Source organism: Notamacropus eugenii, chromosome 3 (genome assembly GCF_028372415.1).
Source record: "Notamacropus eugenii isolate mMacEug1 chromosome 3, mMacEug1.pri_v2, whole genome shotgun sequence".
Lineage (NCBI taxonomy): Eukaryota > Metazoa > Chordata > Mammalia > Diprotodontia > Macropodidae > Notamacropus > Notamacropus eugenii.
In genome coordinates, this window is record NC_092874.1 from 82410166 (window position 1) to 82428983 (window position 18818).

At 40.6% G+C, this 18818-nt stretch overlaps 1 protein-coding gene across 2 annotated transcripts in view; it reads left to right on the forward strand.

The window, feature by feature from the left end:
• The window catches only part of ADARB2 (adenosine deaminase RNA specific B2 (inactive)), a 652784-nt gene extending 638433 nt beyond the window's left edge, over positions 1 to 14351 (forward strand). Inside the window, exons 9-10 of one of the 2 annotated variants that reach the window (XM_072652049.1) lie at positions 6852 to 7030; positions 9428 to 14350. In XM_072652049.1, the coding sequence (XP_072508150.1) occupies positions 6852 to 7030; positions 9428 to 9604 (356 nt within the window). In that variant the 3' untranslated portion in view covers positions 9605 to 14350. Of the gene's footprint in view, positions 1 to 6851; positions 7031 to 9427 lie in introns of both variants that reach the window. The other variant, XM_072652050.1, reaches the window with a different exon arrangement.
• Positions 14352 to 18818: the final 4467 nt, after the last annotated feature.

Sequence of the window (18818 nt, forward strand, 5' to 3'; positions counted from 1 at the left end):
GGCACAAGTTGCTTCAATGTATATAATATGCATATTCCTAAAATAGGGACAGGGATGGTGACTAGACTAGTGATTTCATTGGTAGAATGAACTCCCAGGTGAGGAAATTCCCTCTATCAATGCAAATTGGTACCCTCTCAGCCACTTACAGTTTCAGAGCATTGCCTAGAGCCCAGAGAGGGTAAGCAATTTCTCCTAAGGTCACACATCCAATGAATGTCAGGAGGATTTGAATTCAGGTCTTTCTAATGTCATAGCAAGCTCACTGTCCTCTATACTATACTGTCTCTCAGGATGTGTCATAAAAATTGAATTTTGGCTAATTGGATTGCATTCTAAAGATACAAGGAAAGCTCATAAGTGAAAAGAAACTTATAATGAATCTTTTACATAAACCACCTAGCAACAGAAATGATCATTACCAAGTGGTTTATTTCCTTTTGTAATTGTATTTTTATAGACTGAGTTTTTCCCTAAATATAATCCAATGCAACAGCCATCTAGTATGTATTCTTTTTTGTGTGGAACTGGGATACTTTAAAGGAGGGTACACTCCCTCCATCCATCCATCAGGATTATAACATATAACCATCGAGTGATGGGTGCTTTTCATGTGTGGTCTGTAGAATTCATCTCCACACTTTAATGTCTCACTTTGTCAAGTCTTAAAATTAGAAAAGACCTGTAATCCCACCCTCCATCTCATTGATTGTCTGATCTCCCAAGTATGACTGGGCAGGTTGACTTCCTTGAATTTCATCAATTTGGAATCATCTTCCTGGTGGCTGTGGTAAAAAAGGGTTCAGAGTCATGTGGCCTAGACAGAACAGGGTCATCCTGAGAGAACCTTTGCCCCCAGGGTGTATACACAAGAGTAACTCACACATCTCTGTAGAACTTCCCAGTACTTTCATATAGTGTCTCATTTAAACCTCCCAACATCCAGTGAAGTAGACAGAGCAATGGTGTTTGTGGCATGGCTAAGATCACAGAGCACCTTGGTGTCTTACGAACTAGGCCAAGTCTTCAGATCCTAGTTCAGTGAATTTTTCTGCCACCATGAAACTTAAGGGCCTGATTGAACAGTGGAAGACTACAGAGAAACTCTATGGTCCTAAGTGTTTATAATTCTATTTCATATATAAAATAATTACTTATAGAGCACTGCTTGGAAATCAACCCAACACATAAATTTTGTTGATTGATTTTTATAGCCTTATGTGTTTGCTAATGTAACAGGTTTTTAATAATTGGTGTTAAATGAATATAGAGATGTATTTCTCTAAAAATAATGAGAAGTATTTATTAAATGCCTACTATGAGCTAGGTACTATGCTAAGCTTTTTATAAATATTCGATCCTCACAACAACCCTGGAGAACAGTTGCTACCATTATTTCCATTTTACAATGCAGGAAACTGAGGTTAAGTGATTTGCACAGAGTCACGCAGCCAGTAATGTCTAAAGTCTGATTTAAACTCAGGTTTTCCTAGGTCCAGATCCAAAACTCTATCAACCGTTCTGCCACACTGCTGAGATTTCAGTTTTTTCCAACTCTGTTGAGCAGCACATGAATAGGAACAGAAACAACAGAAGGGTAGAATTTTTAAAAGCAAAATAGTTGATAGAATAGATGAGAGGGAACTCAAGAGGACAATGTAGAGTATAAATGATTTACTAAGATGGGAAAGGGAATAGATATTGCCAGTGCATAGGCTGATCACCTGGGGGAAAATGGAGGGGTGAGAGATTGTGGGTCTCGCTAAAAACAGAACAAGGTTTAGAGTTGTTGGAGAAAAATGTGGAATGACAACAGACTGTGATCAAATAAGGGAATTTTAGAGTTCCTGAACATGGATACGAAACACTGGAGGGCAATGGCAAGATCGAGGGCATGACCATCTCTGTGTTTCATTGTGATGGGGTGGAGGAATGGGTCATGGGAAATGAATAAGTTGAGAAACTGAAAGGTTAAGGTATTTGAGAGGGGAAAATATATACATATATATATGTATATATCTTTTATATTGAAGTTCTCCAGTATGACAGGAGTTGTGGAGAGAATGACCATAGGCTAGGAATGGAGCTCATTAAGGGAGGAAGGAGAACATCCTGGAGGTCAGTGGATATTAGTCATATGAATCTAGATTGGGTAATAAATACGTATTGAATGAGCCTCAGAAGAGAAGAAGTCAGTGATGATGGCAAGGGAGAGTCTAGGAGTGGCAATGGTGATGAAGGAATGCCATCATGACGAGTCTAGCATATGATTGAAGGAATAACCAGGAAAGAGTAGCCAGGGAAGGGATGTCATTAGGAGAGAGCCAGTTCTCAGTGAATACACAAAGATCGAGGGATTCCAGAGAGCATAGTGGAAGGGTTGGGTCATTTTATAGTGGGAGGTTGGTGGGTGGTAGTGTTAAGAGAGTGGTCAGTGGAGGATGGTGAACAGATTTTGAACACTGGCAATTGTATATTCAGAATCTGGGAGATGGGGTGGAAGTATGTTACCCATTGATGAATGAGTTTAGGGGCAGGTTTTTGTCCACAGGGCATCATCCTTGAGTAGAGTATTCCCACAGCATGGGGGAGGGGGAGCCAGAGAGAAATTGCAAAGAGCGTACCCAGGAAACAGTAACATAGATCTTATGGAGCTGTATGTGACCAGACAAAATGTTATATAATATATTTGATTTATAGAAGTAATTCACAATATGCATATATAGTCTTTAGTTCCCGGGATCTCTGATCAATAGTAATAATTCACAAATCTTTGGCACCTTAAAATTTACAAAGCATTTTCCTCAAAACAAGTTTATGAGGTCCGTAATCCAAGTATAATCCTGATTTAACTTAATGAGGAAACTGAGTTTTTGAGAGAGTGAGGAATTTGCCCAAGATCCCACAGTTAGTCGGTGTTGAGTCTCAAACCTAGGTCTCCTAACACCCATCCCAATGCTCTGTTAGAGCACCCTAAAAAACAAAGCATTGTTCAAGCAAAGAAAGAAGTCCTGGAACGTTAGCCAAAAGAATGCTTTGTATGCCCCATGGACTTGTCCCTGCTCTCCTACTGACCCCTCATTTCTTTCATTGTCCTCCTTGCCATACATTCAGGATACCTGCCTTTCCTTTCCCCATTCCTCCATTATTCTGCAAGCACATGGGTCAGGGACCTGACAGTTCTAAGGAGAGAGGCGGCTTTTTGGAAAGGAACTCTCCATCAAAGGAGCAGTTGGACCCCTTCCCAGTGGCACAGAGACAGAGGCACGATCCAGAGCAACAGTGGTTTCATTCAGTGAGCCTGCAATGAAAAAAGCAGGGGAGAAGGAGAAAGGGCTGCATTTGACCCTGGAGAATCCAAGCTTTTTCTTTTTTTTTTCCAGTCCAGAATGAGCAACCCAATTAAGGGACCCAGATGGCACAGCCAGGCTCCTTGAACCATTGCTCTGGCCTGACCCCTACAGGGGTAAGCAGAGTGGGTGAGGGGGCAGGGCTCTGGCTGTTTCTCTTGGCCCCTGCCTCACCTGGCTGCAGTTCAGAGTTGCTTCTCTGTATACCTAGTCATCCTTGACCTCGGGGGTTGGCTTCTCTTGACAAGGCAGCCCTTGCCCAGTAGAACAGTCAGCAGCTGCCAAGGTGCCAGATCGGCTTCCCCCCTCAGCTCCGAGGGCTTACTCACTGCCACACTAAATCAGTTCAAGAAGAAGAAAAGTAGTCCACAGAAATAATAGCAGCCTAGGTCTGTTTTCTCAGGACGATGACCCATGGAAGGGCATCCTGACATTTTTCAGTTTGGGTGCCAGGCTGACGCTCAGAAATAAAGGACCCGATACTGGGGCAAGCAGCATGACACTGCGCCTAGGCAGATGAGAATAGGCATAAGTATTATCCAAGAAGTCCCTGTGATGGCAGTGTGATGTAGAAGAAAGTGCAAACACAGTCAGAAGACCTGAGTTCAAACACAGCCTCTACAACTGATGAGATATGTGGCCAGACAAATGATTTAATCTGGAGACTAAACACATGGCTGAAATGGAAAGAGCACTGGATTTGTTTGGAATCAAAAGAGCTGGATTCAAATCCTGACTTCGACACCAACCGTGTAACCTTGGGAAAATAACTACCGTTCACTGGATGTCACTTTTCTCACTTATCAAAGAAAAAAGTATGGGGAGAGGGGAAAGATAGACTATATGATCTTTAAGGTCCCCAAAGTTCCATCATATTCTCTGTGACATTGTAAATACCTTCTCTCCTATGTTGAAGCTAATTCATGTCTACTGTAGCCCCCTAAAAATGAGAGGCTTTGAGCAAGGGGACAGAAGTCTGACATCACACAATGAGAAGGAAGATGGCAACCTGAAAGCATCAGGTTCCAGGTCTTCTGGGAAACCCCTCTTTACTTCCCAAATGCTGCCAGATCTCTGTTGCTTTTCTTCCTACTTAAGTCCTTCCCTCTGAAAGTTACAAAGGCTGAGCCCATGCTGGCACCAAACTAATTTTCCTTTAGGGGAAAGACAGCTCACAGCCCAGCCTAAAATGGACTGTAGAAACCCAATGCAAGCATTGTGTGGGGTAGAAATGAGAAGAATTGACTATTTGAGTCTAAATCAGGAATTCAGGTTACTTCAGAAGCCCCTAACTACTTTATTAGGACACGTATATTCACCAGATGGGTGGAACTTTGGCATATCACAAGCAGATGTCTAAAGCCTAGTTCATCCCCTCTCCTTTTTGGTTAGTGCACCAGAACCTACACTTACTGGATTTGCCTTTCCAATGCTGGCAGTACTTTGACCCAGCCTTCTATACAATTATTTACCAATTTAAATCCTCGACTAATAGCATGTGTGTTTGCCTTCTCACTCCAGATAAACTTTAAGTTTCTTGAGTGCAAGAAATGCATCTTCTACTTATTTTTATATGTCCCCGCCCCCGCCCCAGCCCTCAGAATGCTTCATACAATAATAAGAACGAAGGAGGAACTTGAGACATTTGTAGAAAGTGATTGTGGCACTATGGAAGAAACACTGGATCTGGAGTCAGAGAACCTGGGTCCAAGCCTAGCTATGCTTTTTACTACCATGTGATCTTGGGCGATTCGATGAACCTGAGCCTCAGTTTTCTCATGTGCAAAACAAGTAGGTTGGACTAGACCACCCTCCAGCTCTAAATCCCTGAGCTAGTGGTTAATGGACATAGTTTTTGTTCACATTTCTGTACAAAGATTCCTGGAATTGTTTTCAAATTTCTTTAGTATGAGACTGTCTTTACATTATTAACCATAAGAAGAATCAACCTTTTTTTAAAAATAATGTCTACTATGATGGTTCATCTTTGCATGGAGATATTCCTTGTATCCTAGAAGGTTTGGCCACTGAAACTCAAGATCTAGAAAGGCTTAAAGGCCCAATGACAGTGTCTATGTTCATTTCCTAAGGACTGGCCTAGCTGAGTTCAAAAACTCATCACCAGATTGGCTGCAACCAGTCTGGAAGAACAGCTATTAAATTATAAAGGGGATAGAAGCTATATCAGTGGAGGGAGCATACATATTAACAAAAATTAATAAGCATTATTAAATTCCACATGCCAAGCACATTATAACTCCTTGATATATAACATATGAGACTACATGATATAATCATTTTACATTTAAGATAAAATTAATATGGGTGTAGTCTAAATATGATATAATAATTTTAATAAATATTGATACTTTCTGGTGTTGCTATCCATACCTTCCTAATGTCCTCCAGGATAAAATACAAACTTACCTTGGCACTTAAAGTCCCTCACAGGTTGGCTCCAATCTACTTTCCCAGACCTATTTTACATTATCTCCTTCCAAGTACTCTTTGTCTAAGTCAAACTGCCCCTGCACCATTCCCCAAACTTTGTATTTCCATCTCCAGCCTTCATGCCCTTGGACAGGCTGGGCCCCATACCTAGAATGCATCTTCTCTCCACCTCTGCCTCTGAAAATCTCTAATTTACTTCAAAATATAGCTCATCTGCTATCTCTATAGGAAGTCTTTTCTGATCCTCTTAAATTTTAGTGTTCCTATCCAACTCCCTCTCCAATTATTAAAATAGACTTATGGGTTTACATGATGCCCACCCTTCTCCCTCCCCAGCTGAATTCAAGTCTCCTTGTATGCCTGGACTTCTCTCCATTCCATGCCTTAGTACTCCCAGGGCACTACGTATTATACTCATTTAATAAATATTTGTTGTGTAGGAGATCGTTTTCCTGTCTTAACTAGTAAAGCAATGATCTAATCACGTAACAAGTTGTAAATATGAGGATTAAAGACTGTATGTTATTTCAAGATTTTAAGGTCATAAGTCTAGAACTGTAAATTAACACAGAGGGCATCTAATTCCATCCCTTCATTTTACAAATGCAGAAACTGAGTGATTTGTGGCATAGATAATTCTCAAAAGCAGGATTGGAACTCAGATCCTTTGAATCTAGAGTCAGGGATCTTTGCAATGTACCACTGTTGTGTTTGTTATTCAGTCCCCTTCAATCATATTTGTGACCTTGTGGGCCACACTGTCTATGAGGTTTTTGTGGTTTGCCATTTTCTTCTACGGTAGATTAAGGCAAACAATTTAAGTGACTTGCCCAGGGTCATTCAGCTAGTATCAAAAGCCACATTTGAACTCAAGTCTTCTGATTTCAGGCCTAGCACACTCTATCCATTAAGCCATCTAGTTGTCCTACTGTACCATTCCACCCCCAATATACCAGACCACCTCACATTTATTATTTCCTTCTTGTTATATTCTTAGGAGCCCTTTTTCAGGCCAGGGATATGTTTTGATGCCTTATTCTCTTTTGGCAGGAGTGAGTAATGCCGAGCTGCGCCAGCCAGGAAAATCTCCCCAATTCAGCGTGAACTGGATTATGGGTAATGCAGACCTAGAAGTTATTAATGCCACCACAGGAAAAAGAAATTGTGGAAACTCATCCAGGCTCTGCAAACATGTGCTCTCTGCCCGATGGGCAAAACTTTATGGAAAGGTAGGCCTTGCATTTGCCTTTGTGTTGGCATACTTGGTACCTTGAGGCCCAGCAACATATGCCACAGGCTAATCCCAATATTCCTGCTTAGTTGACAGTGAAAGACACTGCTCTATGTGATCGACTCTGGTTTTCATTTCTTTTCTCCCCAATGGCCTAAACCAATATAAATCCCCCTTCTTCCCCATGCTTCAAAATTGTGTATTATGCCCCAGGAAGGGGATGCTCCATTTTAGAGCCTTAAGACCATATAACTAGGGGTTCCAAGCACATAAACAACCATCAATTTCCTTGAGAAATCCTCAAACTGCCCTTTTATATTTCATCCAACAACCAGACTGAACTGTCTGCCATACTTGCTACCCACAGACCAGAGTGGTAGAAAACAAGATAGCTGCTTTAGCACTCCCATGTCCAGAAGTCTAGGTGGAAGACACCTCCTCACTTCCCAGACAGCATGTTTAAGGATAACAGCTATCTCCTCTTTCTCTTTTCAAAGCCCTTTAATCAGTGTGTTGGAGAAAGAATATGTGCTGATGGACAGATCCCCTAGTCTTCAACTCAAATAGAAATGGGAACCATCAAACCATCCATAAGGATCCCTATGGGCCATTTACTAACTTGAAAACCACATCTTGACATATTTTTAATTAATAAATCAACACATTAAAATCAGATAGGAACTATGTTTCAATGTGGCTTATGCTGAGGAGTTCTTTGGACTACAGGTGGCCTGCACAGGCCTCTGCTCTAGAACAGCCAAGGTGAGAGTCTGCTATGAACTTTAAGATCCTTCCCGTTATAGATTCTACAAGACGGATGGGGGTAAGAGTAGCTTAGACATCAGATAACAGAGACCTCAAGGACTCTCCTTATTCTGACCTACTACGTGGGCACCTGCTACTAGAAAAAGAGAAAAAAAAGCAATACTTCAAACTCAGCAGAAAACGAAGTTCATTAGACCCAGAACCCAGCAGGTGGCACCTTCAAAAACCAAACTCTTTTTCATATCAACCATTTTTGTAACAGATTTTTTTCAATAGCCTTTTCCTTGGTCAGTTATCATTATTAGGATAAATTATATAGGGATTATTTTCAAAGCCATATCAGAACCACTTATTCATAAACATTTTGATAAAAGAAATTAGGGACAAAAATAGATTAAATGCATATTCCTTTGGTCACTTACAAAATAATGTTACCTCTAAGGGCCCATATTCCATCCTGAGAAGATATGGTATAAGGGACAGAACATTGGAATTTTAGTTGGCAAGCCTGAATCCCACTCCCAACTCTATCACATACACAATCATTTCAGTTCTGGGTCTCATCTTCATCTTTTAAAATAAGGGGATGGGACTGAATCAGAGACTTCAAACCCAAGGATCCATGATAGGACTGCTTGTAGATTTATATAGAGAGGGAGCAAAGAGTACTACAAACATCCAGATCAGAACTTGACACCAGAGGTCTAGGTTTTCCCTGTAAGTTATGAGATTTAGGTTGTTTGAAACTATTAACATATATCTGCTTCGAGGGCATTCTGGGGTTGGATTTTTTTTTTCCTTTCATATAATGTCAAAGATGTACTGTTGGATCGACTAAGTTAAGACTTTGGTAGGTCAGAAGAAGTCATTGATTTTGTCCTCCTAAAACAAAAGATGCTTTCTTCTCCTGCACATGCTTGGGGTGATATTGGACTGTGAATGCATGTCTCTGTCTCCAAAGATTGTTTCTGGCAGATACCGCGGCTTGACTTTCTAATGAGCATTTGCCCAGAACTAACCCAAGGCCCTCCCCATTCCTTCCTTTCCCTCCCCCTCCATGCCTCCAGCCTCTCAGCACTGGATGCTGGCATGAAGCCCTGATGTTTGAATTCACGTCCTGTGCTGATTTCATAATGCTGGCCATTATACCATGAAACTCAAAGAAGGAAAAATCCTATTCCAAACTATCTAAATTCCTTATGTCACTTGATTAATAGGGAACTCTTATTTTATTTTTAAGGCTCTATTTTTTAAAAAAATCCTTCCCACCTTTTCTTTTTTTTCCATCCATCTCTACCTCATTCCCATCATCAAAAACCTACCACTGTAGCAGGAAAGCCATTTGTTTTAGCCTTTCATCACACTAACGTCTGTGTGAACAAAGACTCCTTGAAGCAGTGGGCTTGCCAAAAAGGTGTCTGCCAGGCAAAGCTCTCTTGTACAGTTATCTTTTTAATATTTTACAATGTTTTTTTTTTCCAAAAGGGCAAACACCCAGAGATCCCCTTTAGTTTGTTGCTTATGAAATTCATAGGGAAGATTACTCAGCTGTTAAGAGCCCCACACCCCTACCCCAGCTCCATTCTGTTGTTGGCTTATTTGTTTGTTCTCTCTGATTTCTGTTTCACAGCTGAGCACACGGATACCAAGCCATGGAGATGCGCCATCAGTGTACTGCGAGGCCAAGCTGGTGGCCCAGACTTACCAGTCTGTTAAACAGCAGCTGTTTAAAGCATTTCAGAAAGCAGGTCTGGGCACCTGGGTGAGGAAACCCCCAGAGCAAGACCAATTTCTACTAACTGTGTAAATCATTAGACTCCTTTGCTATTCAACCAGATTGAAACAAGTGGAGAAGGCCAGGGCAGGACAAGGGAGCTAAATAAACAAAGGGATTGTGCTGATCAGTTTTCTCTTTTAGGTCCCAGAAAGACATACAAGCAAAGCCTACTGTATTTGAATGAGGCACAAAAATACAGCTTTGGAAACCATAGCTTCTCATTGCCAACACCCTTCCATGGTTGTGAATGCCAAGACTCCTGTCTGGCATATGTAACAGTGCCACCGAATGATGCCATGTTCCATTTCATCCCCAGGATATGATGCTGGGTGTGATTCCTACCTAGGATTCTGGGGTAATAGTCAGTTAAAAAAAGAGGTACCCAACTAACCCCAGGTTAAAATGAACTCAGGTACCACCAACAACCCCAACCTTCCACCAACTTTCCAAATAAGCCAAAAGTAGAGAAGAAATCCTCTTTCTAGCTAGTACCACCTCTATAAGGTTGGAGATACATAAGACCAAAAGCAGATTTCCGTATTACAGTGCACAAGCTCTCCATGGACCCTCTTTCATGATGATTTTAAGTGGCTTGTAAAGGTAAATTTAGCATACAACTTCACCTCTATTTGGCCTGCACAGATGCCTGAAATTCTGCCTTTAGAGAGTCACTTCATTAGATGGATGCATCTTCATGAGATCTGCACTAAAATAAAGATCCCCCTGAAAGAAGTAACATATTAATCTAATACCTATTAACACCCTCACTGTGATTAGTTTATCAGAATACTGTCTGTTACCTTTATAAAAGGCAGAGCTGGGATCTGAGAGAACTAGAAAAAAGATGGGCAAATTTTAAGTATTGAAGGAAGGTTCAGAAAAAACTGAGGACCTGGGATATTGTCTTTTGGAGCATAACTTTTTAGGGCATTTCAAGATAGAACAATTTGGTAGGGAGGCTCTGTGCCTGGTAGGGACATGGGTCACTGGGCTATGGGCTGCTGCTTATATTACTGCCACCTAAGGCTTAGTCTATGGCTAAAATGCCTCAGCTCTGCTATTAATTCACCTCTGTGACTTTGGACAAGAAATTTCCCTTCTCTGGGTATCAGTTGCCTGGAATCTATAAAGTGAGAAACCAGATGATCTCTGAGATCCCTTCAGTCCCGTGGGCAACATAAGGGCAGGAAATACTGCAAGAAAGGATAGACACTGAAAGGAGAGATGGGGAAAGTCCAAAGATGGCAGTTTCACAAGAAACTGCCCATTTCACAGTTTTCTGCTTGGTTGACCCTGGACCCCAGTTCATTCAATCAACCATCATTTATACTAAGTACCTCCTATATACCAAGCCCAGTGATGGTTGCTGGAAATGCAAAACCAAAAGTGAAATGGTCTCTATCTTCAAGACACATTGTTTGAGAGAGAACATGTGAAAAAGAGAGAGAGAGAAGTGAACATAAAATACATACAAAGTAAAACAAAGTAATGGGAATTAAGGATAATACTTACCTGGGGGATTAGGATAAGCCTCAAGATAGGGAAAAATGGGGAATGGGAAGAGTAACCAAAACTGGAGTGACATACTACAATAATTGCCTCATCATACAGAATGACCCCAAACCCAACAAGAAACCACCCTATCCCTGTGTCCCAATGTTTTCCTGAGAGGCTAGACATTCAGCTATATCCATTCATTTAATCAATATTTATGAAGAACCTAGTCTTTGCCAGGCACTAGGCATTGAGGGGCTACAAAAATGAGTAAAAAATGGTCTTTGCCTTCAGGTAGCTTATAGTCTAGTAGGAAAGATAAAATGCATATGCAAATAACTATAATACATGATAAAATTTAGCAATGCAATAAGAGAAGGGTAGCATGCAAATGGAATTCAGATGAGGGAATGATCCCTTCTGGATGGGAAGGCTTCATGGAGAAGTTTAGATTTGAGTTGTGTCTAAAGGCACTCATGTCCCATAGACTCAGGGTCACAGGGTTAGATCATTGTATCCCGGGGGTCATAGGCAATTGCCTATGACTCTTTATTTGTCTCCAAAGTCCTATATGTACCACTAACTCACTATGTGATCTTGATGAAGTGACTTCATCTCTCTGAGCTTCAATTTTTTCATCTGCAAAATAAGAAATTGGGCTAGATGATCTCTGAGGTCCCTTCAAGGTCTAAGAGTCCATGATTCTAAGTAGCTTAGAGACTTCAGGCCAGTACAAGACAAGGTCTATATGGCACAAAAGGATATGAAGGATTGATAATTAGGTGGTAAATTCAGGTAGCCTAGATCATCACTAAGGACAGTTCCCCTCACTCTGGCCTTTCTCCCCACCCCCCAAATTTGCAGCTTTAAGGAAAAGAGCAGGTAGCTCTGAGAATGAGAAGGCAAAATTAATTCCATCAGATTTTGAATAATTGATCTCCCCATAATAGAAAGATAAACAAAACAAGAGGTTCAGAGGGGACCAATAAAGCCAAAAGGTTCACATTACCCAGACTGCCTTTCTTTGTCACCTGAAATCGCCACCTAATCACATATCTCTTTATGCCAAGGATGCCATGACAATGGCTCCAAGTTATGTGTTTTTGAGAAACATAGAAAATAAAGGTCTTGGTTTCTAGGGTAGACGCATTCCTCCTCTGAACTATGTGACCTGTTGCTGAAGTCTCCATAGTATATTGACATCTTCCACTCCATAACATGTACTGCTTTCTTGTCACCAAGAAAAACATCCCTCACATGCTGTTCCTTGCCAAGTCCAAAAGTCACAAAACCAGATGGATCACCTGTAAACCATTAAACTGACAAAATGGCACCCCTCATCTCAGCTTTGGTTGTCCACCCCCAGAATCATTCTTCATGGCCAGTGTATATTATCAAGTCTTTGAGTTTCAGTTTTCCCTTTTTCCCATCAAAAGGATTTCAAGATCTCAAACTTCTGTTTCCTTTTGGACTGTAGTGCTTCTTGTCAAATCTGTATATATACATATATATATCATGCTGCTGCTGGTTTGTGATGAGTGTCCCCTTGTTCCCCCAAAATGTCAAGCTGAGTTACTTTCCAAACACATAGCTCATGGTTTTCTCCCTGTATAATTTGCTTTTTATGAGGAAATGTTCTTATCAATAAATTTAAATGCTTTTTAAAAATATATATATTATATATATAGCATTTACCATGTCTGGAGAGCCATATGGAGTAAAGACATAGTATACTGATGCCCAGAATAGAATAGTTACAGTATTTTGATGAGCTCCTATTTTTAGATTACAAATTTCAAGCTGTGTCTATAGTATTTGTTTTCTAAGAAAAAATTAAAGTTGTTTGAATTTTATTGTAATAAATAAAATTAGATGTTTTTAATTTAGGGTAATAGAGATTCCCCTCAAAGAAACCTTGCCAATGACACATTCTATCTGAACTGCCCAAAATACAAATATAATACTTTCCAACCAAAACTAATGAGAAGTTGGGAAAAAGTCTTTGGGGTGGGGGAAGGAGGGAGCGGAGGGAGTCATCCAATTGCTGTGACCAATTCCTTTGGGTTCACTTTATGCACCTTTGGTGAGTTCTCTACCTTGTTTCTCCAGTAGGATTCAATGTCTACATCCCAGCTTAATGCTCAGGATAATCTATCTGTCAACACATTTCTTCAAGGAATCCCCAAGACAGGAGCATGACACTATATAGGAAAAACTACATTAGGAACAGAGACCCCCTAGAGGCCTCTGGGTAATTGTTAACTTTCTAGTACTGCCACCACTTGCATCTTTTCTCTTTTTGTTTCTTTTTCCTTTTGGTCCATGACACAACTTAATGGAAAGAACACTGGATCTGGAGTCTAAAGACAGGAGTTTTTAGTCCCAGCTCTCCTAATTTATTAGATGTGTGATCTGAACCTCTCGGATGCTTAGTTTACTCATCTGTAAAATAAGACAATAAAAGTGTACTACCTACCTCACAGGGTTGTTGTGAGGATCAAACAAGATCATTTAAACTGTAAAGTACCATATCAATGTGCCCTTTCAATTCTTTATTCTTCTTCTTTCTTTCCCTCCCCCCAACCATGAACTCTTCTTTTTTTTCCTATAACATGTGCACTCACAAGTGTTTATTAATTCAGGAGTAAAAAGAATTCTGCCCCTGGTCCTGTCTACCTAGCTAGCCTGAAAAGTTGGGGTTAACTGGTTCTGACTGATCAAAAGACTCTTGTTTGCAATGGGATCTTTGCAAGGAAATGTAGACTGCAGGCATGAGACTGGGTGTCAAATATAATATCTTAAGGCATCTCCTAATTTTTAAGTGTGGGGTACTGAATGATCCTTTAATAAAAAGACTTGATGACAATGCCAATTCCCTCACCTCATCTTACATAGGCACTAGATCTCTAACATTCCTTAGAATAAGCAGCCACCCCAAACCCAGGCAACCTCACCCCAACAGTGAACTGTAAGCATTCAACATTTTCTGAAGCAAAAGGACCTTACCCAACAGTAATTCTTAAACAAAGGTATGTACATAAAAGCATGGCTGAATGGCAATACTGTACCAATGGGTGTACATTTGTAATATTTGTAAAAAAAACAAAACAAAAAACACAAAGAAATCTGAATTTACACATGTGAATTTGCCGCTAAGTTCTGTAAATTGCACTTCAGTGATAACCTGATAAGTGAATGTTTCTGTTAAGTGAATAAAAATCCCAAGTAAAATTGTTCTCTCCTGCTTTGCTGGGCCTTCTTCATCTTAGCTATGTTCTAGCAGTTCCTAAAATCTGAGCTCTGTAGCTTCAGGATTCACCAAGATTCCTCAAACCCCAAGGGAATGGTGGCCAGGTCAGAAGCCCCAAGGTCAAATCTTACCTCCACCACTTACTAGCTGTCTGATTTGAGCCAAGTCAACTCACCTTTCAGACTTTGTTTCCTCACTCTCAAAATAGTGAAGTTGGACTTGGTCACCTCCAAAGTCCCTTACTTCTCTACATCTAGGACACCATGACCTTTATCTATAAAAAGCACCCATTCATTTGAATGTTTCCCATTGGATTCTGGTCTCACAACTGCTTGACATTCCCCCTTGCCACTTTCACCAACAGCATTTCATGAATAGTTTATGGGACAAAAGGTCACAAGTCATGGAATCTAACCCTGGTTCAGCTACTCACTAGTCACAGACCCTTAAACAAGTGATTTAATCTCTTGGAGCCTTGATTTCATCATCTGTAAAATGAGAATAATCCCCTCTCTTCCTCACACAGTATTATATGTTATCTCATTTGATCCTTATGATAAAGTGTTCTGAAAAACACTATACAGATGTTATGCAGCACCTTGGAAAGTAAAGCACCACACAGATGTTAGTTATTTTTGTTCCATGACAAAACCAGATTTCCCAGAATTGATGTATTCTTCTCAGGCTGTATATGAAATTGTGTACTCCACCAGTCTTAACCTCACTTACAACCTGTCAGTTTGCAGCTTACCACTGAAACACAAGCCAAGATGTATGTTTGGGTTATAGAGAATATCTCCCCCCAAAAAAAATTAAAAGTTCTTCCATCCCACGATGTGTTCCCTCCATAACCATGCCACACTGCAGACTTTGAGGGGGAGAAAACCTTCTCTTCTTCACCTGTTGCCACCAGTCCTCACCTGCCTGGAAGAGTTCCAGATTCTCCACTAGCAGCACCCAGTCTTAGTCTAAACGTAGATATTGCCCTTACGCCTCTCTGCTTAACCAAGATAGATGCCAGAGTTTCCTAAGGGAACTCAGCCAAACTACAAAGAAAGGAACATAAAATAAATTGAACTGACAGAGACAGATCTGATGAATCACAGAATCCAGGAATCTTCAAGTAGGAAGGAGCATGATACAGGGGAAGGAGCACTCCCTCTAGATTTGGAGGATCTGAATTCAAATCCCATCTTAGTTTTTTGGACAAGGTGCTAAACTTCCCTGGAGTCTCAGTTTCCTCATCAGTAAAATGAGGGGCTTGAACTGAATGGCATCCAAGCTCCTTTCCAACTCTGGATTCATTATCCTAGGACGGTTGACAATCTAGCTAGATCAGCACAACTAAGAAGTCCCTAGGTCTGACTCAAACAGGGCAGCTAGGTAGCCTAGTGGAGAGAGCACAGGGCCTGTTATCAGAAAGTCTTGCGACTCATCTTCCAGATTCTTTAAATCTGGCCTCAGATACTTACTAGCTGTGTGACCTGGGCAAAACATTTAAACCTCTTTGTCTCAGTTTTCTTATCTGCAAAATGAACTGGAGAAGGAAATGACCAACCGCTCCAGTACGTTTGCCAAGAAAACCCCAAATGGGGTCACAAAGAACCAGACACAACTGAACAACTAACAACCATGTTTTCCTCAAAATGAGACCTGGTACATGACTAGCCCTCCTACCACCAACTGCCTCCTCCTTTCACCTCAAAAATGTGTCTCCTCACTTTATTGAGAAAGTCAGGGTACTTCCTTACATCACCAGTTCATGACAAATGATAAATTATTTGCTCTCTAGGGAAGCATTCACCCCAAGTTCTCTACAACTTTGCATAAACAAACTAATTTCTACCTAAAAGAGAATGGTTAGGAGGAGTGTGACCCAGTGAATAGTGGGCTTGGTTTCTAGTGTTGCCTCTCTCAATTACTAGATATGCTACAAAAAGAAAGTCACTTAACTTTTCCATGTCCCTGGTACCTCTAAGACTGTAAGTAATGATGAGTTGCCAAGATGCATCAATGGAGGAGAACTCCCCACATGAGTGAAATCACATGTCTGAACCCACACACACAGCTCCATCCCAAGAAAAGGAGAGGGATGAAGGGTCTATTGTCATAGGCCATGGATGATCAGCCTTGACGTTGACTAGTTCGAAAGTTGGCGGGAAACAAGATATGCACATGGGGGTACAGGTGAGGAAGACCAGTAAACCATTGTCAGGGAACTATTATTATTCACAGTCACACATTCGGCATGCCCACCTGTGTCAAGTGGGCATCCTGTCCACACCTTGGACAACCTCTTTCCAAACAGACTAGGAAAGGTACAGAAATAACAATTAACTTAAGCTAACCTTAAGCAAGTCCCATAAACTCTTTGGACCCCAATTCTCTCCTCTGTAAAATAAAGGTACTTGGACTTGAAAGCTCAATTGTGGTTCTGAATCTATGCACAAATCAGATATGCTGCATGGGGGAACACTCAGACTCCATATAGCTCTTTTCTAAGTAGGGCTCAGTGCACAAGCCAAGATATATCAGCTCGTCTTTCACTCTAGTACTCACAAAATTCTCTCCTGTTTCATTTCCACACCACTCACTGAATAAAATCACTCCATGTGTACTCATATTAAAGTTCTTCTCTGTAACAACTCTCAGGGCCCCAAGCATAAATGCCAACTCTCTAGCAACAAGTGGTAGTGCAAGGAACAGACCACTGGACCTAGGGTCAGGAAGAGTTCAAGTCTGGCCTCAAATATGTCCCTACTGTGTGACCATGGGCAGGTCACTTACCTCTTATTTACTTCAGTTTCCTCAACTGTAAAATAAAGATAATAATAGCACTATCTCAACTTTGAAATGAAGATAATAGAACAGGGTCATTGGGAGGATTAAATGAAATAATTTTTGTATAAAATACTTAGCACATGGTTTAGCATATAGTAAGCATTATATATATGCATGTTTCCTTCCCTTGCTCTGCCAGTCATTCTCAACTCTTTCCTACAACAGCAAAAAAAAAAAATCTATAAAACAACCAAATTCTAGACTTGAGATACTTCTTAATTCTCTTAAATAAGCCTCAACTGACTGGAAACTATCTTCTCTCTCCATTACCACGTTGAGGGGTATATGCACATGCACCCAACCCCACTGTATGTTCCTTCCTTGTCATTTGAACCCCAAAGTTCATCCAACACATGACAATTGTGAATAGAGAAAAGGGGCATGAAAAGAAACATTTGGATGCCAGAGACAAAAGTTAAAATACTCTCTTGCCATATATGTGTGTGTACATATATACATATACATACATATATACATCCTGCTGTTGGCCTCTTTTTGGAGGGTTATACCCCTTACACCCTTACTCAGGAAACTGAGATCTGTGGAGGATTATGGGACCTGTCCAAAATCAACCAAGTTACTTAGCAGCAAAGTCAAGACACCTTATTTCACGATTAATAATGAATTCCATTCGGTAGGCATTTATTAAGTGTTTATTAAGGCATAAGGATAAGCTATATATCGCCTCAGTATTGGCTAGTTTGAAAGTTAGCCAAGATCAGAATATACACATGGGAGTGCAAGTAAGAACTGTCATTCACTGGCACACATTATCCCTACCCTCCCTAGATCATCCTCTCCCTGCTTTGCACACCCTCTTTCCAAACAGAATAGAAAAGGCACAGAAATAAGGATTAACAGTTTTTCATTCCTCATCTCCTGCTGACCTTAAAGAAGTCTCTTAGCCTCCTTGGGCTCCAATTTCCTTATCTGTAAAATGAAAGAAATTGTACTAGGACACAAGAGATGCAAAAGCCAAAAAGATCCTAATCTTCCAGTATTTCACAGTGAACGGTTATTTTCATCTGATTGAAGAAGTGAGGGCTCCCCAAAACAATTCATGGCAAAAAGTGGTCTTAAGGAGCCAAGCCCAGTTATCTCCTTGAACCCACCCAGAACCCCTGCAATGAGAAAAAGGCAACAATTCAATAAGTTACAAAATTGATTCTTCATATAACCTCATTAGGGTTCATGCTTCCACACATGGCCCTAAAGTGTCTTCTATTTCAACAGTTTCATCCCCCAAACATTAGGCAAGCATCTATTTGAACAATTCCATCCCACAAACATTAGTTAAGCATCTACTCTGTGCAAACCATAGTGCTAGAAGCTGGAGGAGATACAGAGTTCAGGTAATAACCAATCTCTGCTGCATAGAGTTTTCGTTTAGTCTAAAACAAGGGTAAGAATAGACACTATAATACACAACATTACCTGATAATTGCATCCAAAAGACCTAAAATAAACCCTCTGTGAGAAGTGAGTGGAAAAACTCAAAGCCCATTAAGGCCAAGTGGATTGTAGTCTCAAGTCCAGGCTCATTTTTTGTCCTTTTTCCAACATTTAAAAGCTGAAATGTCATATGAAACATAGGCTGCATGATATATTGTGGAAGACAAAGGGCCAGCCAACCTCATGTTTCCCTTGCAAAGTAACTTG